Source organism: Protopterus annectens, chromosome 7.part0 (assembly GCF_019279795.1).
Source record: "Protopterus annectens isolate FY-2018-M chromosome 7.part0, PAN1.0, whole genome shotgun sequence".
In the NCBI taxonomy this organism is placed as follows: Eukaryota; Metazoa; Chordata; order Ceratodontiformes; family Protopteridae; genus Protopterus; species Protopterus annectens.
The window spans coordinates 1,472,778,680-1,472,806,298 of record NC_056739.1 but is presented as its reverse complement, the minus strand read 5'-3'; the positions used below and the strand labels follow the sequence as shown (position 1 = coordinate 1,472,806,298).

The 27,619-nt window shown below is 44.2% G+C and overlaps 1 protein-coding gene across 2 annotated transcripts in view; it reads right to left on the bottom strand.

The window, feature by feature from the left end:
- The window catches only part of LOC122807082 (deoxyribonuclease gamma-like), a 925,207-nt gene that overhangs the window by 121,242 nt on the left and 776,346 nt on the right, over positions 1-27,619 (bottom strand). For both annotated transcript variants that reach the window (XM_044078020.1, XM_044078021.1), the window contains exon 9: positions 3,175-3,266. In XM_044078020.1, the coding sequence (XP_043933955.1) occupies positions 3,195-3,266 (72 nt within the window). In that variant the 3' untranslated portion in view covers positions 3,175-3,194. The remainder of the gene's footprint in view (positions 1-3,174; positions 3,267-27,619) is intronic.

The window sequence follows — 27,619 nt, the reverse complement described above, 5'->3', positions numbered from 1 at the left end:
ATAAATAGAACATGTTGGAGTGACAGATATGTATCACACAGAAAACCACTTCTTTGGACTTGTCTTCTTCTCCACATAAAACAAAGTACTTCTCTTACACTAGTCAAACATAATCTGGACAAATGGATGGGTAACCGCAAATTCACCTCTGGTCTAGCAATTTAGCACCCTTGTCCCTCTTGGATAAGGGCAACATGTAAATGTTTTGTTTGTCTCTTCATTATTTGTACTTAAAATATAAGGGCTAAAATCTTCATGGGACTAAATGGCTAGACTTACAAAGAATTTCAGGGATCAATAGTCTAGTAAGTACCTATGAAACTATGAATAAATGAATGAATGAACGAAAAAATAAATAAAACAGAATCACCAATGCTTAAAAATAATTCAGACTCACTGCTGAGACTTCAGGAGTCTACGTGTGACCTCATCACATAAACAACAGGATGCACGCACACTTCTAAACAGTATTAGAACTAATTTAATATGCAAGCTTTTGGACATACATGTTCCTCACATGCAAGCACAAGCAAGCTGTCTCCAGCTGCAGAAGGCATTGCAGAAAGTCAGCATGAAAAAAGAGAACATGAACATATTCGATTGTAATATTGCAAAAGTTTTTTTTTTGTAGCTCTTTTGAATAAACAATAGCAACAATGGGTAAATCCTATATTATACACACCCAGTCATGGATTGTTGCTTATATATATGGCAAGTGATGTCTGCAATAATTTGCTGGAACTGATTTGCATAGGCTTGTTTCTTTGCTGACAAATGATTTATTTGTTTCAACTGTAACAGTGATTTAGAGTCAGATTATTCACATAGCATCTGCATGCTGTTTACAGTAACCTATTGCAGCTGGAGTGCCTGGGCTGTCCTTCCATCTGAGCAATTCATTTATCTAGTACAGTCTATGATAACTGTGATGTGGAACCTAGCTTTCTTGGGAACTTGTCATATGCTTTCTCCACGTCTAGGAATGCCCAGTGGGACTCTTTCCTCATCTCTAGCTTCTTCTCAACTAACTGTCTCACTGCAAACATTTGGTCAGTTGTGCTGCATCCTGATTTGAATCCAAACTGTTCATCTACCATCTTACTTTCTACTACTCTGCACATCCATTTATCTCTCACCCTCTCCAGAACTTACATGCAATGTTACAGGAGTTTAACACCTCTGTACTGTCCACAGTAGTGTATGTCCCCTTTGTTCCTCTTCAACTTACAGTAATGTTACTCTGCAGTTCCTCAGGCAGGTCATAAAGTTCTCTACCCTTCCCCCATAAACCAGTGTAAGTAAGTGACTGTACACCCTTGCTCTGTTTCTCCTCTCTAGTATTTTGTTTTCATAGTCCATTGGCCTGTTATTTTATCACCAGTGACAGTAATGACTGCTACATATGTGCTCTACCTTCTTCATATAGAATTGTAAGAAAACAATATTACAGCTTGGCTCTGTGGTGCAAGGGATGAATTTCTGACTGTGTCCCAGGAAACTGGGGTTTGACTAGCAGCTGTGGCACTGGATGAACCAGCCAGAGAGGGGAGGGGGAGGAGTGAAGGAGCATGACCCACTCACCTCTCTTGGGAGTGAGAGGGAGGGAGTTGCATGCAGTTGCGGACACATTGGGTGTTTATAACTTCCTGACTGGGACCAGGAAGCTCACCACCCATGGCCTCATAGGATAGGTTAGTGGTGCCAGGAAGGAATGCCCTCTTATAGAACTAAGTGAAATGTCCTCTGCTGTCAACCAATTGCATGCCCTGTCACATGTAACACGGTGGGAGAAACTAAATATAAATCTTTTGAACCATCCCTGACAGCTCTCTGAATGATGTTCTATCCCAGCTGTCCCTCACTCCGGTGACAGGGAATAAATGGGTTGACTGGTTGTGGAACAGACTGATGATCAACAGACAGCAGAGACAAATAAATAGAAAGAAATCAATATTACTTTGTAAGACAGGTGGCTCCATGCATTGCAGCCTCTTCAGATCTCATCTCAATAACTGTGTTAATGTCACTATCTATTCTATACTCCATGATCCTTTCTAGATCCTACCCATATGTCCCAGTAACATCTTATATCTTCCTGTGATAGACAGAGATCCAGTTATTACCAGCACAATGTTTCCTCCTACAATGCACATTGTAAACACAACTCTGCCAGAATAATGTTCTTCCTCCTTTCCACGTTCTCCTTCTTGTTCAGTTCACACCTCTAGTTGGCTATTTATATTTCACTAGTTTGCCTGCAGGATGGTTTTGCACTGAAGTAACACAAACAATTTTTTTGTAATTCTTCTGTTTCTTTGTAATTCTTTGTCACCTCCTCAGCTCATTCTTAGTGTTCTTAGTGTTGCCTTCTCTAACTCTTAACCTTTATTAAATAAGTGATAATATTTCATGCAACACCCTTGCAACCACCTGAACAGGAACTTTGTTTATTAGTACACATTATGCTGAAATTCTGCACACTTGGTCTACTTCCTATCAATAAGTCAATGCATGTAATTTGACCCCCCCAATATATATATATATATATATATATATATATATATATATATATATATATATATTTGGGAGCTACTTTTCTTTGCAAAATGTTCCTTGTAAATATTTATACTCTCGACACTTTATTTTTTTGGTACTATAAACCTATATCTATCACTGCCAAACAACTTGAGTTACAGCTGAAAAAGAGCTCTTGGCCCAGCCCACTTACATGGTTAACAAAGAAAGATATATACACAGACATATTAACAGACAAGTTAAAATAGATAATGTATTTACTTTCAAAAGGTATGTCTGTAAAATACCAGCAACTGCAAACTAGTGACTGCCACCATCAGCTTTATAATCAGAGTGCTGTTTTGCAAAACTTAACTGTAAAGAGTTACATTCAATAATGTTCTTGTTTAATGTAATGCATATATTAAACAACATGTACTTCAGTATACAATTTTTTTTTATTTTTCTCATAACTCCCAGGCTGTGGCTAAAATGGATCCATACAGGTGCAGTCTACTACCCCAGTAAACTAACAAACAAGCAAATACTGCTGTCATAGACATAGATTTATATCTTTGGCAGCTATAAATCAACAGCACATTATATATTTGGCTGCATTTCACAATTCAATCTAACATAAGCCATGTTGTAAACCCTTACCTCTGTTGTTGGCCTCAGATTCACCTTCTGCCAGCTTTCTGCTTTGCCTTCAGCTCTACTTCCACAGGATAATGGTCACTCACTTCCAAGGCCTGCAGACACAAATTGTATCAATGCACCCAACATGCTATTTGGAACAAGAGGCAATCATGATAGTATTATATAAAAAAATAGCAAAGCAATTACCAGACATGCCAAAATATATATTATGTTTTTCCATTCAGAGGTTTACTCATTCATTTCAACTCTTTTTAAATATTTCAATATTTGATCTGCAAATTTTCACAAACACAAAAGCACAGGTACTTTTAATCATAAAATTACACATTTTGTGCAGTTTAAAGCACAGTGTTGTTGCAAGTGGGACTATAAAAAGTAGAATTTGTTACAAAATGTAGAAGGGAGCACTTGCATGAAATGTTGGGCATAAGGCTTAACAGCAAGGCTGGAAGAACTGAAATAAAAATAGCAGACATGTTGTTCCTGTATCTCTTGGCCTATGCCAGGTCCCTCCTTGATGGGTCCTTGACTGGTGTGCACCTTCACCAATCAAACATTGGCATTTTTTTCTGTAAAGGTCCACACTCAGAACCAATCACATGCTCACACCAATGCATGCTGTGATGTAACATGTTGAGTATATCACCAGATCCAGCCATTTTGTCCTCAAGCAACTTCCAGATGAACAAGAAATTAAAAGGCATATTTGATACTACTGTTAAGCAAGTAATATTGGCATATATGTATCTGTCTGACTTAAATGAAATTAGAACAGCTGCACCTGCTGAAAAAAATCAGTCACCTGATGGGGCTGGAGAGAAGGCATTCTTTACCTATCAAAAAGGGTTGTCTCATACATCAACTGATATGGTATGATGGCATCTGTTACATCTAATATCAATAACATACCTTGATTGATCCTTGACTGGGGTGAATCCCAAACAGTAACCACCAGGACTGATGGAGCTATGGACCACACAAGAACATTGGTCAATTAGCTGAGTCCTAGAATACTGACTTCTTAAGAATTTCCTGATTCCCTAAGTCATGGTTGAGACAATAATACATAATTAACGTCAACTGTCTGCAGCACAGATATCTACAATAAAGATATTTTAAACAAAGTATGCTGTCCGGTTCGATTCTCAGCTAAGAGCGTCTTCTGCGTGGAGACATGCTTGAATGGACGTACCTTCGTTGAAGTTTGCGCATCAGGCCTGGCAAGCTGGTACGTAAAAACCAACTGCCAATCATTAGTGGACCGGAGTTCCGCTGTGGTGACCCCTAACCGGGAAAAGCCGAAAGAAAAGAGAGACTGGGGGCATCTTCACCTCTAGTGAAATTCATTCTGACCACAGCATTTATTAGTGGGTGTTTACTTGCCTGATGGCAAATAACAATGCAATTTTCAATCCACTTGTAAGGTGTCTGCTTGGCAACTGCAAACCCTTCTTTTCCTGGTATAAAGGAGGTAAACTGATTGCTCTACTTAAAGTCATACACCTGTCTCGGGAACCTCTCTTTCATCTAGCTTTTAATGCCATAAAGAAAATCAAGAGACAGAAGGACTAGTTCAGGAGCACTCCTTAAATAAAACTTTGGAAGGAAATGTGGTTCATCCGGAGGGACACTATTTTTTGTGAAGGACCAGATATGGTTTCTATATATCCTCAGTTTGGACCAGAGTGTTTCATGTATAGCTAGGGACTTAAGCACCTGAAACCATGCTTTTCCTTGTCACCAACAGGTCACATGAATGGGTTTTGTTTTTTCCCCTGAACTTTGACATGATGAAAGGAATCAGTGTGAATGCTGAGGAATGCGTGTAGGAAGATGGACAGAATGCACCCACTGTTACCTCTCCGATTACCCAGATGAACTGAAAAGAAAAGGTAGAGAACTTTATTCTTTCAAGTATCCCAAGTGGTAAATAAGCCAACCTTCAGAGTGCCAACTCTGGAAGACCCTGATCAGAGAGAAAGACTATACAAGAAAACACTGGCCGCATGATTCAGAACATCTGCCAGCATTTTCACTTTCTTAGGATTGACTGTCACTGACATCTCTGTCTGTGATCCAATGCCAAATTGGCATTATGTCTCTACAGAGGAGCTATGATCTTGTGCTCCCTTCTTGTATAAAAAACAAATAATGGACTGTTTGTTTGTCTGATTAAATAAAGACCTAGGAGAAACATTTTCCCAAAGGTCATTAAGGCCAAAAAAGCTATCCTCAGGTCTAAGGATTTTATGAGTAGTCCCTTTTTTTTGGGGGGGGGCACAATCTATAAACTATGTAAGGAACCTACTTGAGTGCCCCAACCCATTATGAAGCATCCTTCAGGAGTATCTGTAGGAAGGAAAGGCCCACCAGACATTTGTTGGGAGTAGTCCACAATTTTCTGGTGTGTCAACAAGAATCTGATACCAAAGGAAGGTCTGCAAGTGAATGGTACTGCTAAAAGCCTATGACAGTACAACTGCAATATCTACATTCTCTGATACAGAAATGCTACCATGCAAATTATTACAGCTGCCAAGCCCAGAAGGCACAAAAAAGTCCAAGATTGGGCCTTGTGCTGCATCTTTAAGATGACCAAAACCATGACTTCCTGGACGCTCCCAAAGTATGAGTAGCTGATAGTGTACAATGCCCAACTTTTCCCCAGTAAAGACTTCTCTTGAGGTGGGGTCAGAAAGTTTCCAGTTTTGGGTCATCTTAGTGATTGAATCCTGAGAATACCCACAAAAGGGGCACTTCCTGGGTGTCTTTAGATGGGCTGTCAGCAAGCAGTTGTTCATGTATAGGAATACCTTAAGATTCTCCTATAAGATTTCAGCCACCATAGCCAACACCTGGGTAAAGAATTTGGGTGCTAAGAAAATTTCTATAAGACAATCCTTTGTACAGGAAGTTATGCCCACCTAGACCAAACAAGAAGAATATCTTGTGTGGATGCCGAATGCTTACGTGTAAAAAGGCAGCCATCATTTCCAGTGATACTATCCAAACACACTCTGGGAACAAGGCCATAATCCTCTACAAGATAACCAACTGAAAAAGCTTGCATCTAATATGCTGGTTAAAGTATCTCATATCTACAATGGAACAGAAATCATCCATCTCCTTTGAGATCAGGAAAAGTCAGGAGTAAAAATATTGACCCTCCCCTGAAGGAAAGGCATCCTCTACAGCCTGCTTGAGCAATACATTTAGGGTTTGTTCCAAAAAAAAAAATACTGGCACATAGTTACCTAGTGGGCTGTTTCTGGGGGAGAACTAGTGAGCTCCAGAATGTTGCTATGACTGACACATCTATTTCAGTCCTATGACTCCTTGTCTTGTGATAAGGTGGGAAAATACTGTGGAGATGGGAGAGAAATGCACAGACTACCACATCTATTTAAAGTCTACAACTTTCTGTTTGGTGATAATGTGGGAGAATGATGTGGTAAATGAGATTTGATGGACTAAAGAGATCACATAAGAATCAGCAGTGGGTTACTTATTCATTAGAAAGGGCTTATAGAGGTCACTGGCATTCTTGGCTAATGATGGGGCAGAACATGGGTGTCTCCAGGTTGTACTGATGGCACATTGAATAGCTTACCCCAGTGCTGACAAAACCCATGGTTTCTCAAGCTTATTCCTAAGTAACTTTGCCAGGCACTATTGCAAGGAGGGGATAGGAGATGAAAGCCAATCCAAGCTATTCTTCATAAAGTTGAAGGTATGTACAATTTTTAATTTCTCCAAATATTTTGAGTTTCTAATACCATGACAGGGGTGGGTATCTCCAAATGAGAGGATCTTCTGGTAAAGAAGAAGATGGGATGTTGTGGACTTGATATCATTGTCAGTCTCTGAGGCAGTGCCTCAAGATCTTCTGCTAACAGTATACCAGGATTTGGAGTGAAAAGGAGAATTACACTCCCTACTACTACAGATAGGAGCAAGCATACATTTGAAATTTTGCAGAAGTAAGTAAAAGACCAGCACCAGATGTTAGGAGATACTGAATGTTGCTCGTCTGCTCAGGATGTAACAGACGAACAGTCATGGGTTCTGTTCAAGCAGCTTTATTATGTACAAACACATTGAGATTGAGGCTTAGTAACTTTAACTTAGATAAACTAAACATACTGATTATTTAACTTATACATGTTAACACTTTGGCTGCACTCTCAAAATGGCACTGAAGCTAGCATGTGCCTGCTATTTATATGCACGTGCTGTCCTTGAAACTCTTCTTAAAGGTACAACACACACACTGTTCTGCATCCTCCATATTTGAGAAATAGTCATGCATTATTTACGACATTGACTGACATGCAATTGGTACAAAATAATTCTTAGACTTTCAGTTATACACAACTAAATACATATATATATATATATATATATATATATATATATATAGAATCATGTCCAGGTTACTGTGTACTTCATACTAGGTCTGGAAATATGACCAAATCATGTAACATAGAAATTAGACTTAGGTATAGTAACTGGAAAGTACAGTTGTGTACACTTAACATAAATGTAGATGTTCGAGTGTATTCACTGTTGCAGTCATCACACTTGGGGTTATCTGCCTGCAGGTAGCCCTCAGTCGGCCTGAATACCAGAGTCTTAGTATTTCTGCATTGGATGCTGTCACTTCTTCCATGATGTCAGGTCGTCAGGGGTATAAAAGTAGGCAGCCGACACCATTACATCAGTTTTTCTTGCCCCAAATGTCAGGAGTCCCCAAATAGGGAGCTAATATATGGTGTGAAAATCACCACCAGTAAAAAGTAAATACCAATACAGTACAGTTGTATGCACTTACCATAAATGTAGATGTTCGAGTGTATTCACTGTTGCAGTCCCTCAGTCGGCCTGATTATCAAAGTCTTGGGTCCTGCGTCGGTTGCTGTCTCATCTTCGATGATGTCAGGTAGTCAGGGGTATAAAGCATGCAGCCGACGCCATTACATCAGTTTATCTTGCCCCAGATGTCAGGTGCCCCCATAATGGGAAGCAATTATATACAAGGTTACACCTCCAACAAAAAAGCAAATACACCAAAAAGCTTTAAGCATAGTACACAAGAATATAGGTATAGTCAATAGAAGTCAAGGGGCTGGAGGGAGGGAGGGTAACCAGGACTACAACAGTATAATACACTCGAACATCTACATTTACAGTAAGTGTACACAACTGTACTATGTTCTTTGTGTTTCACTGTTGCAGTTATATTTGGGTAGATTCCCAAAGCTAAGGGTGGGAGGAGGTTATTAGAGAGCATTAGGACCAGCTATAAGGACCTGCAAGACTGCAGTGGCAAAGCCAGCTCTGGATTTAGAAAAAATTGGCAAGTGGTAATGCTTGGTGAAGGTATGTACAGAACTCCAGGTAGCAGCTTCTAGGATGTCCCTGGTAGGGACACCTCTGAGAAAGGCTGTAGAGGTAGATGCAGCCCTGGTTGAATGTGGTCTTAATCCCTGTGGGGTAGGTTTTCCATGGTGCTTATAGCAGAAATGAATGCAATGGCCTATCCACTTGGAAATGGTTTGCTTTGAGATGGCCTTCCCCTCTGCCCCTGCAGCAAATGCAACCAGCAGCTGTTCAGATTTCCTGAGAGGTTTAGTCCTGTCCAAGTAAAATCTAAGTTGTCTGTGTACATCCAAGGAGTGCAGTATTCATTCCCCTTTGTTCTGTGGGTTAGAAAAAAAGGTTGGCAAATAAATGGACTGATTAAGGGCCACACTGGATACCACCTTGGGCATGAAGGAGAGATTGGTCCTGAGGGACACCCTGTCCACATGAAAAATGATGAAAGGCTCCACTGCCATGAGGGCCTGTAATTCAGACACCCTTCTTGCTGAAGTGATGGCTAGAAGGAAGGCTGTTTTCCAAGAAAGGAATTTCAACTCTGCATTTGCAGCTGGCTCAAAAGGAGGTAGAGTGAGCTTTTCCAATATAAAGTTAAGGTCCCAGGTTGGAGTAGGGGCTCTCCTGGGTGGTCTTAAGTTTTGGCCCCTCTGAGTAATTGCTTCAGCAGTGGATGAGAGAAGAGGGATGGTTCTGTGTTGTAATGAGCTAAAATGGCTGAAGCATGAATGTTGATGGAGGAAAAGGAAAGGCCCTTGTGAAGCATCTCAGTTAAGTATTGAAGAATCTGAGGTAAATTGGGTGCTGCTGTGCCCATCCCCTTAGTCTGGTTCCAGGAACAGAATCTTCTCCATTTTTCAGCATTGGATTTTCTAGTACTAGGCCTCCTTACCTCCAGAATGACATCCAACACTTGCTTACTGTGAGATGGTAATGGACAGATCAGTTAATTAGCCAGGCTGCCAGGTTCAGGGTTTGAAGCTGAGGGTGCAGAATCTGACCCTCCTGCTGGGACAGCAGGGCAGGGGTCTGAGGCAGGTGCCATGGTGCCAGCAGTGACACACTGAGCAAGAGGGGGTACCAGTGTTGGTGTGGCCAGTCTGGTGCAATCAGTATCTTCCTTGGTTTGTCCTGTTTGATCTTTAGTAGTACCTTGGAGACAAGAGGCAGAGGAGGAAAGGCATAAACTGATAGATTTTTCCAGGTGAAGGACAGGGCATCCACTTTCCAAGCTTGTTTGTCGGAGTCCTTGTGCAGAATTTGTCCAATTGGTAGTTCTATGGGGAGGCAAACAGGTCTATCTCTGGGCACCCTCATTTGTTTAACAACATGTTGAATGTCTTTGGTTCCAGTTTCCACTCGTGTGGGTCCATGAGATTTCTGCTTAGTTCATCTGCCAGTGTATTTAGCTTCCCTGGCAGGAACTGAGCCTGTAGGTGCACTTGGTAGCACAAGGCTGTGTTCCACAGAGCCATGGCTAGTCTGCAGAGAGGGTATGAGTGGGTTCGCCCCTGCTTGTTTATGTACCACATAACAGTGGTGTTGTCCGTCTTTACCATTAATTGTCCTGGAAGAATGTGGTCCTTGAAGGCTGTCAGAGCATTCTGTACAGCTAACATTTCTTTTTGATTGATATGCAGGTGCATTTGACTTGGGTTCCATTTGCCCTGAATGCACTTCCCTGCCAAGTGAGCCCCCCATGCATAGTCTGATGTGTCTGTTGTTAGGGTTTGGGCAGCAGGGGGTAGAGTGAATGGCATTCCCTTGTTTTGGTGGCAGGCCTCTGCCCACCAAAGAAACTCTATCTGTAGGCAATGTATGACAGGAATCATTCCTTCTAGATCCTGAGAATGTTGACACCATAGGCTTTTTAGATACCATTATAGTTTCCTCATATGCAATCTTGCATATGGAATTAGGAGAATGCAGGAAGCCATGAACCCCAAGGCTTGCAGTATTTGTCTTGCAGATAGCAGTGTCTTTGTGGCCATTAGTTTGATGTAGGCTGTCAAATGAACTCATTTGCTGGCGTGAGGGAAGCCAAATGGGAAGTTGTGTTCAAAGTTGCTCCCAGGAATACAATTTGTTGGTAGGGCACAAGATGTGATTTCTTTTTGTTTATGGTGTACCCCAGAGAAGTTAGCTCTTTTTCTACAAATGCCAGATGATTCAGTAGTATGTCCTGGCTTTCTGCCTGAATTAGACAATCATCCAGGTATGGGTATATTTGAATATTTCTTTGCCTGCAAAATGCAATGACTGGAGCTAGGCACTTTGTGAATACCATGGACGCAGTAGATAAACCAAAGGGCAGTGCAGAGAACTGATAGTGCATGAAGCCTGCTTTGAAGCATAGGTATCTTCTGCAAGATTCCCTGATTGGGATGTGCAGGTGGGCTTCCTTTAAATCCAGTGTTGCCAACCAGGTATCCTAGCATAGGAAGCAACTGGTGAAGAGTTAGCATCTTGAATTTTGGGATCACCAAAAAAGTGTTTAGGATAGAGAGGTCTAGGATAGGACGCCAGGAGTTGTCTTTTCTGGGCACCAGGAAAAGTCTTGAGTAGACACCTTGTCCTCTTTCCTCTTCTGGGACAGTTTGAATAGCCCTTACACTTAAGAGAGAGAGAACTTGCTTTTAAGACACTGCCCACTGATTTGGGGTTAGATCTGGCCAACCGTTTGGTGTTGGTAAAGTGTGGAATCTGTATCCTTGGGAAACTATATTTAAAACCCATTTGTCCTGGGTAATGAGTTCCCAGTTTTTTGCCTGCAGCACAATCTTTCCCACTAAAGGAGCAGTCAGTTGAGACGGGCTTGGAAGTTTTAAAGTAAAGTCATTGAGACAGTTTACCATAGGGGGGAGTCTTGCTACTACCTGCTTTGGAAGTGGGAGCCCCCCCCCCACTGCTTAGTCCTGTGCGTACCGTGGGACTGAAGCCTGGGTGTTCTGCTAATTCTGGGTTTGGACTGAGAAGGCCTGGAAGAAGCAGGAAAGGATCAATTCTTAGAGGGCCAATGCCTACTAAATCTTGGAGGCTGTACTTGCAGGAAATCTTTAACAGTTTGCATAGATTTAGCTTTTTCCTCCATCTTTTTAAGCACTTCTGCTGTGTTGACAAACATGCGGTCCTAGTTTATGGGAGCATCCAGCAATTTAGCTTTAACATGATCTGGCAAAGATTGCTCCTTAAGCCAAGCATGCCTTCTAAGTACAGACCCAGTGACAGCAGCCCTGCAAGATGCCTCTAGCGAATCAAAACCACATTGCAAAGTATGTTTTCCAACTTGTTCAGCAGAATGCATTAAATCCTGTAAATCTTTACTTTCAGCACAGTCAGGAATCAACATCATTTTTCTGTTTAAGCTATCCAATATCATGCTGATACTTTAACATATGAAACTGACAGTTTAAGGCCCTAATGGCCAAGGTTGCAGAAGTGTATACCTTCTTACCCCATCTATCTAGCGCCCTGGAATCTCTATCAGAGGGAGTAGGATTTTTGGCAGTAGTTGCCTTAATGCCCTTGGGTCCCTGTGAAATGGTCTCAGGATCTGCAGTAGGATTTCTAAAGAGGAACTTGTGAGAGTCAGATACCCTGTAATACCTATCAGGTTTTCTGGGAGATGGAGGTAAAGAGTCAGGGGCCAGGCTAGATTCCGAGAAGGCACCATCTACAATGTCCAATACAGGAAGCCTGTGTTGAGGCAGGAGTAAGAATTCCCTAAGCTTCTTTTTGAAGTCAGAGTAATCCTGGCTTTCCCAGCAGAAATGCTCCCTAAGAGTATGCAAGGTTTCACCAAAAAAGAAATCCTCTGGAGGGGAAGCAGAGGGAATAGAGTCCTCTGCATCAGAATCCTCATAGGTAGATAAGGGCAAATCCTGGTCATCAGAGAAAACAGAAATTTCAGAATCCTGGTCAGAAGGAAAATCAGTCCTAGGTCTCTTAGAGGGGGAAGGGTGGCTTCCCCTGATTAGAGTAATAAGGTTTGCAGCCATTCTTATCATTTGTTTTTTAGGCATAGGGGCCTGACCATGCGGTCTAGGCGTCGGTTTTCTAGGCATGGATCGAGTTTTAGGCCTTGAAGAAGACAATAGCATCAGTTTAATATGCAAGTGAGTAGGCCTGAATACACCCTCAGAAGCTGGTGCCTGCACAGCGGCTCCGGACCCATCCAAGGTAGAGACAGCTGCAGGTTTCACAGTCGAAGAAGCATGTTGCGGCATACCGAACTCCGAATGGGTCTCAGTAGAGGCCTGCAAATCTGAAGTATTGGGTATCAGGGGCTGCGAAAGTGCCTCACTGAGTACCAGTGAACTGGCGACTAGCTTAGGAGAAGTGTCGTCGGCAGCTTTGGACCTATGTGGTCTGTCTCTGTCTTTATCTTTGCATTTTTTCGGAATGTCGGTAGTCAGGTGGCTTACTGAAGCCATATCTGGATAATTGAACCGAGTACCAAAAATATTTAGAAGCGTAAATATACCGATGATGAATAGTACGAGGTTTGAATAAGGCACAAAACCGACAGCGAGGTACGTCGTGGTCTGGGCCTAAGCAAGGAATGCATTACGAATGAAAATCTTTATGAGGTATTTGCTTTCCACAAGAAATACAATTATTAACTTTTACTGACATCAGTTTAGAGCAAGAAAAAGGATCCCCAATGGGGTACTTAGCTTAGTTGAAGACTTTGGATCTGAAACTCGAAAACAAAAATTTCAGGAGATGGACGTCCAGCACTTGTGAACTGCTTCTGCTTCGGGCATCGAACGGCAAGAAAGACTGATGTAATGGCATCGGCTGCATGCTTTATACCCCTGACTACCTGATGTCATGGAAGATGAGACAGCAGCCGATGCAGGACCCAAGACTTTAATAATCAGACTGACTGAGGGCTACTGCAAGCAGATAACCCAAATGTGATGACTGTAACAGTGAAACACGAAGAACATCATTAGGAAAAGCCATAGAGAGGAGAGATAGAAAGATAGAGAAAACCAGGGGGCTAGGGGAGGGAAACCAGGACTGCAACAGTGAATACACTCGAACATCTATATTTATGGTAAGTGTACACAACTGTACTATATTCTTCATGTTTCACTATTGCAGTCATCACACTTGGGTTGATTCCCAAAGCTGAGGAAGGGTGGATGCAGTCAAGAAGAGTTAGGGCTGGCTAGTAGGCCCTGCAAGACTGCTGTAGCAAATCCTGCCCTGGACTTGAAAAAGATAGGTAAGTGGTAATGCTTGGTGAAGGTGTGCACAGAACTCCAGGTTGCAGCTTCCAGAATGCCCCTTGTAGGGACTCCCCTGAGAAATGCTGTAGAGGTAGAAGTAGCTCTAATGGAATGTGTTCTGACCCCCTGAGGGGTTGGTTTTCCATGGTGCTTGTAGCAGAAATGAATGCAGTGTGCTATCCATTTGGAAATGGTTTGTTTAGAAATGGCCTTGCCCCTCTACCCCTGTTGCAAAGCTGACTAGCAGCTGGTCAGATTTTCTGAAAGGCTTAGACCTATCAAGATAGAACCTGAACTGTCTGTACATGTCCAAAGAGTTCAGGATCCTTTCCCCTTTATTCTGAGGGTTAGGGAAGAAGGTTGGAAAATGGATGGATTGGTTTAGGGCCACACTGGACTCCACCTTAGGCATAAAGGACGGGTTAGTCCTGAGGGAAACCCTGTCAGTATGTAAGATAATAAAGGGTTCCACTGCCATCAGTGCCTGTAGCTCAGACACTTTTCTAGCTGAAGCGATGGCTAGAAGCAAGGCTGTTTTCCAAGAGAGGAATTTTAACTCTGATGAAGCAGTAGGTTCAAAAGGGGGAAGTGTGAGCTTTTCCAGTACAAAGTTAAGGTCCTAAGCAGGGGTAGTTGCTCTCCTTGGGGGCCTTAAGTTGTTGGCCCCTCTCAGGAACTGTTTGATGAGAGAGTGAGAAAATGGAGGTGGCTCAGTATTGTAATGAGCCGAAATGGCAGAGGCATGAATCTTAATGGAGGAGAAGGATAGGCCTCTGTGGAATAGCTCTGCTAGGTAATCCAGGATTAGAGGTAAGGAGTGCACTGCTGTGTCTTTTCCTTTAAACTGAATCCAAGAACACTACCTTTTCCATTTTTCCGCATAGGATTTCCTTGTACTAGGTCTTCTGGTTTCAAGAATGATGTCCAGCACCTGTTTACTTAGGGTTGCTGGTATAGTATTCAAGGAATAAGCCAGGCTGCAAGATTTAGGGTTTGCAATTGTGGATGCAAAATCTGTCCCTCCTGCTGACAGCAGGGTAGGGGTTCAGTGTAGGTGCCAGGGTGGCACCATTGTCAGGCTGCACAGGAGTGTGTACCAGTGCTGGCATGGCCAGTCCGGGGCAATCAGAATTGTCCTTGGCCTGTCTTCTTTTATCTTGAGTAGTACTCTTGAGAGAAGGGGCAGAGGAGGAAAGGCATAGATTGAGAGGTTTTCCCATTGAAAGGATAGGGCATCCACCTTCCAGGCCCTGCTGTGAGGGTTCCTGGTGCAGAATTTGCTTAACTGGTGGTTGTGGAGGGAGGCAAAGAGCTCCACCTCTGGGGTCCTCCACCTATGGATCAGAAGGTTGAAGGTGCTGGGCTCCAATTTCCACTCGTGTGGGTCTAGGAGATTTCTGCTTAAGCCGTCTGCCAGTGAATTTTGTTTGCCTGGCAGGAATTGAGGTTGTAGATGGACTTGGTTGTCCAAAGTTGTGCTAAACAGAGTCATGGCTAACATGCAGAGTGGGTTCCCCCCTGCTTGTTTATGTACCACATAACTGTGGTGTTGTCTGTTTTTATCAGCAGTTGTCCTGGAAGGATTAGGTATCTGAAAGCTGTCAGAGCATTCTGTACAGCTAGCATCTCCTTTTGGTTGATGTGCAGGAGAATTTGGCTTGGGCTCCAGTGACCCTGAATGCATTTTCCAGCCATGTGGGCCCCCCATGCATAGTCTGATGCATCTGTGGTCAGGGTTTGGGTGGTGTGGGGTACAGTAAAATGACTTGTTTTGGTTTCATGCTTCTGCCCACCAAAGAAACTCTGCCTTCAGACAAGGTATGATAGGAATGACTGTTTCCAGGTCCTGAGAATGTTGGCACCAAAGACATTTTAAGTACCATTGAAGTTTCCTCATATGCAGTCTTGCATATGGAATTAGCAGAATACATGAGGCCATGAACCCTAGGGCTTGCAATATTTTTCTTGCAGTTAGCTGGGTTCTGGTGGCCATTTGTTTGAAGTAGTCTGTCAGATAGACATGTTTTTTCTGAAGTGAGAAATGCCATCTGGGAAGTTGTGTCTGAGCTTGCTCACAGGAATACAATCTTTTGACTGGGCACCAGTTGTGATTTCTTTTCATTGATGGTGTACCCCAATGAAGTGAGAAGTCTTTTCACAAATGCCAGGTGTTGAAGCAGCAATTCCTAGCTGTCCACCTGAATCAGGTAGTCATCCAAGTATGGGTAAATTTGGATATTTCGCTGCCTGCAGTATGCAATGGCTGGAGCCAGACATTTTTTGAATACCCTGGGCACAGTAGATAAGCCAAAGGGAAATGCAGAGAACTGATAATGCATAGATCCTGCCCTGAAATGTAGATATTTCCTGCATGATTACCTGATGGGGATGTGCAGATAAGCTTCTTTTAAGTCTAGGGTGACTAACCAGGCATCCTTGGCTAGCATAGGGAGAAGCTGTTGCAGGGTAAGCATCTTGAATTTTGGGACCACCAGGAAGGTGTTGAGAATTGAAAGATCCTGGATTGGGCACCAAGAGCCCTCTTTCCTGGGTACCAGGAATAGTCTGGAGTAGAAACCCTGAGCCCTTTGTTCTACTGGAACCGGCTGAATAGCTCTGATGTTGAGCAGGGAAAGAACTTGGTTTTGAGCCTCTGCCCAATGGTTTGGAGGAAGGTCTGGAAACCCGTTTGGGGTTGGCAGTGAATGGAAATACAATTTGTACCCCTGGGATACAATGTTGAGGACCCATCAGTCCTGAGTGATGGACATCCAGGTTTTTGCATGAAGGGCAAGTTTTCCTCCTAGGGGCACAAGCAATTGGGCAGAGCTGGGAAATAGAGTTGAAAAGTCATTGTGAACTTTTTCCATAGGGAGGTGGCTTACCACTCCCTGTTTTAGGGGTGGGAGCACTCCATTGCTTAGATCTCTGCATACCCTGAGACTGTAGTCTGGGTGGTCTGTTTCCCTGGGTCTTGTTTGGGAAGGCCTGGAGGAGGCTGGAAAGGACCAGTGTTTTGAAGGGCAATGCCTACTGAATCAAGGTGGTTGCACTTGTAAGAATTCTTTAACAGTTTGCATAGATTTAGCTTTTTCTTCCATCTTTTTAAGAACTTCTTCTGCTTTGGTACCAAACAAAACATCCTTATTTAAAGGAGCATCTAGTAATTTGGATTTGACATGATCTGGCAAGGTTTGCTCCTTCAGCCAAGCATGTCTTCTCAGTACAGAGCCAGTGACTGTGGCCCTGCAAGATGCTTCTAGGGCATCAAAACCACACTGCAAAGTATGCTTACTAACTTGGTCTGCAGAATGCATAACCTCTTGCAAATCTTTATTTTCTGCACAATCTGGAAATATTACCATTTTTTGTTTAATGAGTTCCATGATATGTTGCTGGTACTTCAGCATGTGAAACTGGCAATTCAATGCCCTGACAGCAAGAGTTGCAGAGGTATATAGCTTCTTACCCCATCTGTTTAAAGCTCTGGAATCCCTGTCTGAAGGGGTAGGATTTTTGGCTGTAGTAGCCTTAATACCTTTAGGTCCCTGGGAAGTGATCTCTGGATCAGTAGTAGGATTCTTGAAAAGAAACTTGTGGGAATCAGGTACTCGGTAGTACCTGTCAGGTTTCCTAGGGGCCGGAGGTAAGGTGTCTGGAGTAAGACTGGATTCCATGAAAACATCATCCACAACATCCAGGACAGGGGGAATACCTAAAGGCCTGTGCTGAGGTAGCTCTAAAAATTCTCAGAGTCTCTTTTTGGACTGAGGATAGTCTTGACATTCCCAATGGAAATGCTCTCTTAAAGTATGCAAGGTTTCACCAAAAGAGAAATCCTCAGGAAGAGAGGCAGAGGGAATGGATTCCTCTGCATCTGAATCCTCATAGGCTGATAAGGGCATGTCCTGATAATCAGAAATGTCAGAGTCATCGGACTCCTGGTTTGTAGAATCGGAAGGCAAGTGAATTATTTGTCTCTTAGCAGGGGGAGACTCGCTTCACCTAATTAGCGTTATAAGGTCTTCAGACATTCTAAGCATTTGTTTTTGTGGCATGGGGGCCTTAGCATGTGCTTTGGTCATCAGTTTTCTAGGCATAGGGCGTACTCTGGGCCTAAGAAACTCGGTAGTTTTGACTAAAAAAGAAGTCATCGGATTGATTCGAACATCGGTAGGTCGGAAAACACCCTCAAAAGCTGGTGCCTGCACAGCGGCTCCAGACCTATCCGACCGGCACTTGAGAACTGCTTCTGCTTCAGGCTCCTCTTCTGCAAGAAAGACTGATAAAATGGTCTTGACTGCCTGTTTTTATACCCCTGACGACCTGACGTCATGGAAGAAGTGACAGCATCTGACGCAGAAATACTAAGACTCTGGTATTCGGGCCGACTGAGGGCTACCTGCAGGCAGATAACCCAAAGTGTGATGACTGCAACAGAGAAAAATGGAAGAGCATCCATCTCTGCTGAATGTTCAACTTTGGGACATCAGGAACATCATCAGGAACGGAAGTAGGAGTTAAGACATGTTCTGCAACAGGAATATTATGTGGATTGCACTGAGGTCTAGAGTCTGTATCACAAAAACAATCCTGCAATATCAATTCTGACACAGGAAGAAGATGTCTGTGATTTCTCCTGTACTCCACATCTCAGATTTCACATAGTAGAATCTCGGCTCGGCACATATACCTGTTACTTGACCAATCGGGTTAAACCTTTCGCCGTTTGTATCCTTACTGTCTCTCCTTTCAATAAACTGAGGAAATTGGCTTGTTTTATCATAGCTGGACTTCTGGAAAGAACACTTTCTGAATAGTTGGGCTTTGATTGTTCTTTTCTTTTTAGCTTTAGGCCTCAACAAACTGGAACTGATAGGCAGTGTTGTTCTGGTTTGCCTAGATAGAAGTCTCTGAGCAGGTGAGCCAAGTACATCATCATGAGGTCTGTTTCTGAGACAGAGTAAATTCAAAAAGACATCGGTATTATCATTATTACATTGACTTTTCTAATAATTGCTTTGCACTCTGTACTGCACATTCAGTTAGTCCACTTGACTGTGGGTATTCTGGACTACGAGTAGTATGTATAAAGTCCCATTCTTTTGCAAATTTCTGAAACAAACTGACTGGTAAATTGGGTACCATTGTCAGACATAAACTTCTGTGGACTTCCCTGGACTGAGAAATTATGTTTCAACTTGGTAATAACAGCAGTGGACATTAGGTTAGGTAGCAGATTGATCTCACACCAGAGTCTACCAATACTAAGTAATGCTGATTGTTACACTCGAATATGTGAGTAGCTACTGTTGACCAAGGTAGTTCAGGAACTTGACTTAGCTAAAGTGGTTCTCTTTGCAGATGCAGTTTAATACTATTGCATACTGAACAAAAAGACACTTTATCAATGTCTTTTACTAGAAAAGGCCAAAATTCTAGTCCTCTCACCCTTCTTTTGGTGGATTTGGAACCTAGGTGACCACGATGAAAAATCTGGATATAGTCACATTGTAATGAAGCAGGAACAACAATTTTAGGACCTTTAAAAATAATGCCATCTTCCATCAACATCTCATCTCTGTAAGGAAAATAAGGTTGCACTTCAGGTGGTACACTAGATTGCTTTGACGGTCATCCAACCCAGATGTAGTGGTTGAGCTTTTGCAAAATTGGATCAGTCTTTGTATGATCTCTCAGGTCAACAAGTCTCGTGGTAGAAAAATTACATACTTCTATGACATCAAAATCAAAATTCTCTGCATTAAGTTGTTCTGTTGTATTTCTGGGTGATGTCAATAAGGTATCAGTCAAATAAAGAAGTTTACCTTTTGTAGAGACCATTTTGAAGTTGTACTTTTGCAATGTGAGCATCATTCTTTGTAATCTCACTGGAGCTGAATGCATAGGCTTTTTTAAAATAGTAATAAGAGGCTGATGATCATTTTCAATCTGAATATCTCAACCAGAAATATAATCATGAAACTTGGAACATGCAAATACAATTGCCAAAAGTTCTTTCTGAATTTGAGCACGTTGCATTTCAGTTTGAGTAAGAGTTTTAGATGCATAGGCTACTGGTCTGCTTTCTTGAAGAATAACTGCACCAAAACCAAATTTTGAAGCATCACAGGAAAGAGTGACTGGTTTATTGACATCATAGGAACTTAGTGTAGGTGGGGTAGCAATTTTCTGCTTAAAGTCTTCAAATGCTCTGTGGTGCTGTTCTAACCAAGACCATACAATATTTTTACAAATCAACTCTCTCTCAAAGGCACTGTTAACTCACTGAAGTCTGGTATAAACTTGCTTAAATAGTTAACCATACCAAGAAAAAGTTGTAGAACTTGAACATTATCTGGTGCTGGCATCTCAAGAATGGTTTCTTACTTGGACGGGTCTGGCCTCAAACCAGTGCTAGTAAGTAAATGACCTACATATGTAACTTCTGGTAGTCTGAATTTGCACTTCACAGGATTGAGCTTCAAATTCACTTCACATGCTCTGTCTAAAACTTTTATGAGGTTTCTGTCATGATCTGCTTCACCATTGCCTCTGATCAATAAATCCTCTACTATTATGGCACAAGGATACCCTGAAATATTTTGCTCCATTGCACGCTGAAAAACTTAATTTGCAGAATTTATTCCAAATGGCATTCTGAGGAATCTAAATCTTCCAAATGGGGGACTGAATGTAGTCAGTAGTGAAGATTTGCGATCAAGCATCACTTACCAAAATGAACTGTCTGCATCCAAGACAGAAAAACAGTGGCATTTGCTATCAGGGCTGCGACTTCCTTGATTGTGCGCATAAGATGATGAGGTCTCTTCAATGCATTGTTCACATCTCTTGGGTCAATGCATTTTCTGATTTTGTCTGAGCCTTTTTTGTGAGCGGCTACCATTCAGTAGGTTCTGTAACTGGACAAATTACACCTTGCTACACCATTTTATCCAACTGAGCTATGACTTTGTTCTGCATAGCTATCGGAACTCTTCTTGCTGGTCTGACCAAAGGACTGACCTCTGGGTCTAACTTCATAGAATACACAACTGGAAGTTTCCGTAGTTTGTCACTGAAAACATCAGCATACTCTGAGAAAATAGCATCAGTGAAACTAGAACTGGGACATATGCTTATATGATGAACTTCTTTGGTAAAGGAAAGCAAATTCATCCTCAAACTATCTCTGAGACCCAATACTGACTGCACAGGTCCTCAGACTGCATAGAATAATAATAATAAGCTGTAACTGTTCCCAGCCAAATAACACAAAAGCACTACTTAGCCTTCGGTTTGAATTTCTTCACCTCCATAAGCAACAAGTTTCGCACAACTAGTCAGATTAAGTTGCTCACCAGCTTTCACTTTAGCAAATGTTTCTGCTGACATAACATTACACTTTGAACCAGTGCCTACTTTGAGCTCAGTGGATTTACCATTGATCAGGACAGTAAAAAAACACTTCATTCTTTCCCAATAAATCTACTGCAGTGATCTTTTCACCAATCACTGATACACCAGCTACATAAAAAGTAGAGTTGCAGCTTTCTGTATGATCAGCTTGCTTTTTTAAGTGACCTTTCTTTACAACTGAGTGAGGTTTACTTGATTTGCAAAACTTTTGAAAATGATTCCATTTTTTACACGTGTGGCTTTGCTCACCAAATGCTAAGCATTTTTCTCTTTTAGACTCATGGTTGACACCACAGTTGTAACAGTTAACAATAAAGCTTGACTTGGGTTTTGCTGACTCATCCTTGTACTGCACTGAGCATGTCCGTTTTACTGAGCTAGTCTTAGAACTTGCTGGAAGACTACAGATCTGAAGTAGTTACTTCATTTGATCTGCAACCTGTGGGTAGTCGGATCCGACCTCGGATCCGAACCGGCAGCTTTCCAAGCTCCAAGATCCGAGCTCCTAGCTCCTCCCCCCTACCCATAATCCCTTACTACCAACCACATTACCTCAGATCGTTTTTTGCCGCGGCTAAAGACAGTTGCTTCATAGTGAAGAGCTCCTGGACTGGTGAGATTGTTCTAATTATAGACTTTTTTTTTGGTTAAACTTGTGTGTGTGTGTTTTAAAATCAAACCCTTAAAACCCTTTTTAAAAAAAAAAAAAAAAAAAAACTAATCTTCCCTTAGTTTAACTTTATCTATCCCCCTCCCCCCCCTAGTGTTTGGGTGTGTGTGTGTGTGAGAGGGCTTTATGGCTGAAGGATCTAAGGCCATATTTTCAAAATGTACTGAGTGTGGCCACAAGCTTTCCCCAGCTGATGGCCACACTCAGTGCATTTTGTGCCTGGGGGCAGCCTATCTATCAGAGGCCTGCCAGATATGTGCGGCCTTCAACCCCTGGGCACTCAGGGACAGGAAGAACAAGCTGATCCTGGCGGGAAAACTCCCCCAGGAATCAGCTTCTTCTTCCTCTCCCAGCCAGGTTCAAGCTACGCCTGTAGCTTCGGCGCCAGCTACTCCATTAGCTGTACCTGGGACTCAACCTTCCTTATCAGGTACCAGCTCTGTGGAGTCTAGTGCTTCTTCCCACAGGGAGAAGAAGCACAAGGACAGAGAGGGTCACAGATCAAAAAGGCGGGCCGAGTCTCATCCCTCGGCTCTGCCTGAGAAAATTCTGAAGTCCCCTGTGAGGGTCTCCGGATCCTCGTCCTCTCGGCTCCGTTCACCTTCTTTTTCTCTGGAGCCGGAGGAGGAGGATAGGTCTCCCTTGAGGTCTTCGAGGCGGCCCTCCCGGCCTGCATCAACTGCCTCTTTGCGGTCTACACGGAGCATCTCCAAAGCAGACATGGATCAGATGATGCGAAGATTTCTGCAGACCCAGATGCAGATGGGGATGCTCTTGCCTCCCCCCCCCCCTTTGGGAGGGAGTGCAGCCCCCATTTTTGCCCTGATCGCTCCTTCTGCGACCCGTTTTCGGGTCTCAGAGTTGTCGGATCCAGGCCCTTTCAGACCCGGGGATACATTGGCGCCGATAGCGATTGTGTCTTGTGAGGGTTGAGCATCGGATCCGAGGGGGTGGTTGTGTCTTTGGCGCTGATTGGGTCAGAGCACACCACTACCTTGGGTCCGATTGCTTCGGCTCTGACCCCGATCCTATCCTCGGAGCCAGGGAGGTTACTTTCTCAGGCTGGGGACAGTGAATCTCCCTCGGCTTTTGAGGTAGTGGAGAGGGTACTGTCGAGGTCATCCAGGTCCCCGACCAGGCCTTCAGATCCACCCATGCCCCCACTGTATCAGGGTCTGTCTTCGATCATCCGTCCATCTGGACAGCCTGTCCAAGCCCTCCAGTTGGTTCCTATGGAGGAACACCACCCTGCGGACGAGCCCTCTTCGGACAGTCCCGCCGAAGAGGTGCCTCGGAAGCATCAGTGCAAAAGGAGGCACCTGGACTCCTCCGAGTCCATTACCACGGATACGGATTTGGATGATACGGAGGGCTCCCCAAGGTCACCCCCTGAAGATGTCTCCTTCGGAGACATCATGGAAATGTTGCGTATAAGAGGGGGGTGGTCTGCCAAAAAGCCCTCCCTGGATGAGTCTGTATTTCTGGAGGCCTTTGAGGCAGGCCCATCTACCTCCTGGGTGCCCCCCCCAGCCGACCCCTTGGTGGATTTAATTACCACCAGGGCTTGGAAAGAGCCTGACAACATGGAGCCTATCCCTAGATGCCCAGACAAGGTCCTCAGCCCTCCCTCTGATAGACCTTCTTGGTCCAAAGGCGCGCCGGTTGATGCTATATTGGTGGCGGCGGCCACTAGGAAAGAACTTGCCCAGGAAAGTTCTTCGGTCCATCCGCCGGACAAGGAGTCCCGGGCATTAGACCATATTGGGAAGCGGATGTTTGCTTCAGCAACCTTTGCCATAAGGTCGCTGAACTACATGGCACACGCCATTAGGCTACAGCGTGACTTAAAGAATACTCTGCAGCCCCTCCGGAGTCCATGTCGGTCCCAGACAAAAAGGTTTTTGAGACTCGAATGGCCACTCTAAAGTCCATATCAAACACATCTATGCGGCTTCTTTCCCATGCCACGGAAGGAGCCGCTAGAGCTAGCGGAGCTGGAGTGGTCTTGCGACGTCACTCCTGGCTCCGCCTTTGCGACTTCACAGAACCCTTTAAGGCGTCCTTCGCGAACACCCCTTATGACGGTTCGGCCTTATTTGGCTCAACAGTTTGCAACACGCTGGTCCAAAGCAAAAAGGATGGGAAGACGCTGTCGGAGTCTGCTTCTCTAGCCCCCAAAGATCCTTCTCCAGGAATCAGAGGGGGCAAAAGAAGCTGTGGTTCCGTAAATCTCAGCAATCCCGCCCTGCTGCGGACAACTCATCCTCTAGAGGCAGAGGAGGACAAGGTGGACACCGGCCCAGAGGCAGAGATGGGCCGCGTAACTTCGGGTCTAGAGAACCTTTCTCGGACAGACCCGCGCAACAGCCCTGAGGGCTTGCCCGACTGTCCCTCTCTGGAGGCAGTCGGGGGGTGATTATCGGAGCACCTGTCAAACTGGGAGTCCATTACAAAGGATCGATGGGTGCTCCGGATTATATCCAGAGGTTACACTATACCGTTCACACCCCCCCCCCAAACCCAAAGGTCTCCCCGATGTTCTACCCCATCAGAGGGAGTCTGCAGCTCTGGAAATTTCAGAGTTGCTAAGAAAAAGAGCCATCCAGCCCGTCCCCCCAGATCAGTCTGGGTTGGGTTATTACTCCAGGTTCTTCTTGGTGCCAAAGAAAATGGGGGACCTCAGACCCATCCTAGACCTCTCGTCCCTGAACCTGTTCATACCCAAGGAAAAGTTCCGGATGGTCACCCTCCAATCTATTCTCCCCCTTCTGCGGGAGAATGACTGGATGTGCTCGTTAGACCTCAAAGATGCGTACTACCATATACTAATGGACAGACGATCCAGGAGGTTCCTCCACTTCCAGCTAGGAGCCAGTCATTATCAGTTCAGGGTTCTTCCATTTGGCCTAACCTCAGCCCCCAGAGTGTTTACCAAAGTCATGGCAGTGGTTGCAGCCCACCTGAGACTCCAGGGCATTCAGGTGTTCCCTTACCTAGATGACTGGCTCCTCACTGCCCCCAACAGGCATCTACTGGTTGTGGTGAGAGATTACGCTCTCTCTCTGGCCCGTCATTTGGGCATTTCAGTGAATCTAAAGAAATCCTGCCTGTGCCCCACTCAAGCCCTAGAATTCATAGGGGCCAGGTTGGATACTCGGATCTCCAAAGTGGTTCTTACATCGGTCAGGCTGAACAATTTGTCTCTCCAAGTCTTAGACATTCTTCGGAGCCCCGCTCCTCCTGCAGAATTAGTCCTGAGGGCGCTAGGGTCTATGTCAGCAGCGATTGGCCTTTCTCTTCATGCCCGTCTGTGAATGCGAGTGTTACAGTGGACTCTCCAGGTCCAATGGTCGCTATCGGTCCATCCCTTAGACATGCCGATTCCTCTGAGCAGGGCATGCAGGGACTCCCTTCTTTGGTGGTTACAGGCTCAGGAACTCAAAGAAGGGAGACCCTTTGTGATTCCCCCAGTCAAAGCCACGTTGACCACGGATGCTTCTTGCCTCGGGTGGGGCAGGCATTATGCGGGCAAGTCCGTCCAAGGCACGTGGACTCCTCTAGAGACTGCATTGCATATCAACGTCCTAGAGATGAGGGCAGTGCTTTTGGCGTTGCAAGCTCTTCATCACCTTCTTCCTCTAGGGACTATTGCAATCCAGACGGACAACATGTCCATTGTCTAGTATATAAACAAACAGGGAGGGACCAGATCTTACCCCCTGGGTCGAGAAGCCATGAGAGTGTGGGAATGGGCGATTTCCACCAACTGCTTTCTGGTAGCAATGCACATTCCGGGACGGTCCAACATATTAGCGGACAAGTTAAGTCAGGTATTCCTCAGCCCTTATGAGTGGTCTCTGAATCCATCTGTTGCAAAGCAGATATTCCTCAAGTGGGGTCAACCTCGCTGCGACCTTTTCGCTTCTCCCCTAAACACAAAATGCAGTGATTACTTCACGATAGTTCCCCCCAGAGGGGAATCCCCCAGGGATGCTCTAGTTCATGCTTGGCAGCCCAGTCTCCTTTATGCGTATCCTCCTCTTCCTCTGATGATGAAATTCATCCAGAAAGCCTGTCGGTTGGGGAGCAGAGTGATTCTCATAGCCCCATTCTGGCCTCGACAAATCTGGTTCCCCTTTCTGCAGTCTCACAGTGTGGCTCCCCCATGGATTCTGGACCCCAGACCAGACCTAATCTCGCATCCGACGAGATACCACACTCCGAACCTGGTCAACCTCAGGCTCACGGCTTGGTTGATCCAGTTCTGTTAATGGCTAGGACTCTCATTATCATGTCCCCTTTTAAGGCCATTCTGGTGGCAGCTCATAAACCATCCACCAGAAAGCTCTACTACAGTAAATGGAAATGCTTTTCCATCTGGGCAAAGGATAAGGAATTGGATCCTTTTATGGTTCCTATTCCCACTATCCTGGACTTCCTGTCCCTTCTTTTTAGACAAGGAGCTAGTGCGTCCATGGTTAAGGTCCAGCTAGCAGCCATCTCTCATTATCACGTAGGGGATGGCGTAGATTCTTTGGCGTCAGCAAAAATATGCAAGACCTTCTTAAAACGCGTGTTTCTCTTAAAGCCCCCTATTAAGCCGGCAGTTCCTCCATGGGATCTTACCTTGGTCTTACAAGCATTAACAAGACCACCTTTCGAGCCGGCGGCCTCAGTGCCATTAAAATTCTTATCTTGGAAAATGGCCTTTTTGGTCGCTATTACTTCAGCCAAACGAGTCTCAGAATTGCAAGCTCTGTGCATTAAGCATCCATACCTTATTTTTCACAAAGATAGAGTGGCCCTCAGGACTAATCCTTCCTTTCTGCCTAAGGTAGCCACAGAGGCTAACATTAATCAGTCAATTAACCTTCCTGTTTTCTTCCCGAATTTCCAAAACAAGGGTGAATACACATTGCACAAATTGGATGTACACAGACAACTACGTTTTTACTTGCATAGGACTAAAGATTTTCGCAAGTCAGACCAGTTGTTTGTTTCTTATGCTAAGTCAGCCATGGGCAAACCAATTTCTAAGGTGACAGTGGCAAATTGGATCTCTCAGTGTATTAGACAGGGATGCACTTCATCTGGGAAGCCAGCTCCGGTTGGCGTGCGTGCGCATTCTACTAGATCTGTGGCTACCTCGACGGCTTTTTGGTCTAGAGTTCCGGTAGACGATATTTGTTCAGCAGCTACCTGGTCCTCTTCCCATATGTTCATTTCTCATTACAAACTTGACATGATCTCCAGAAGTAGGGCTTCCTTTGGCTCCACGGTGCTTCGGAATATCCTTCCGTAGGGACCACCCAGGGTCTTTAGGTAAGCTGGGGACTCTGTCCCACAGGTTGCAGATCAAATGAAATAACTACTTCAGATAAAGAAGTTATGTACTCACCATAACGTTCCATCTGAGCAGATACTTCATTTGTCTGCAACCGACCCCCCCTGCCATCCCCCGAACCTCGGTAAGGTATTGTTCCTTTGGAGATTTTTCTCCGTCTTTAGCCTATAGGGCAAAATAACCGATCTGAGGTAATGTGGTTGGTAGTAAGGGATTATGGGTAGGGGGAGGAGCTAGGAGCTCAGATCTTGGAGCTTGGTAAGCTGCCGGTTCGGATCCAAGGTCGGATCCGACTACCCACAGGTTCAGACAAATGAAGTATCTACTCAGATGGAACGTTATGGTGAGTACATAACTTCTTTTTTTACCTGCCACACCCACAGGGACTGCAAGATGTGC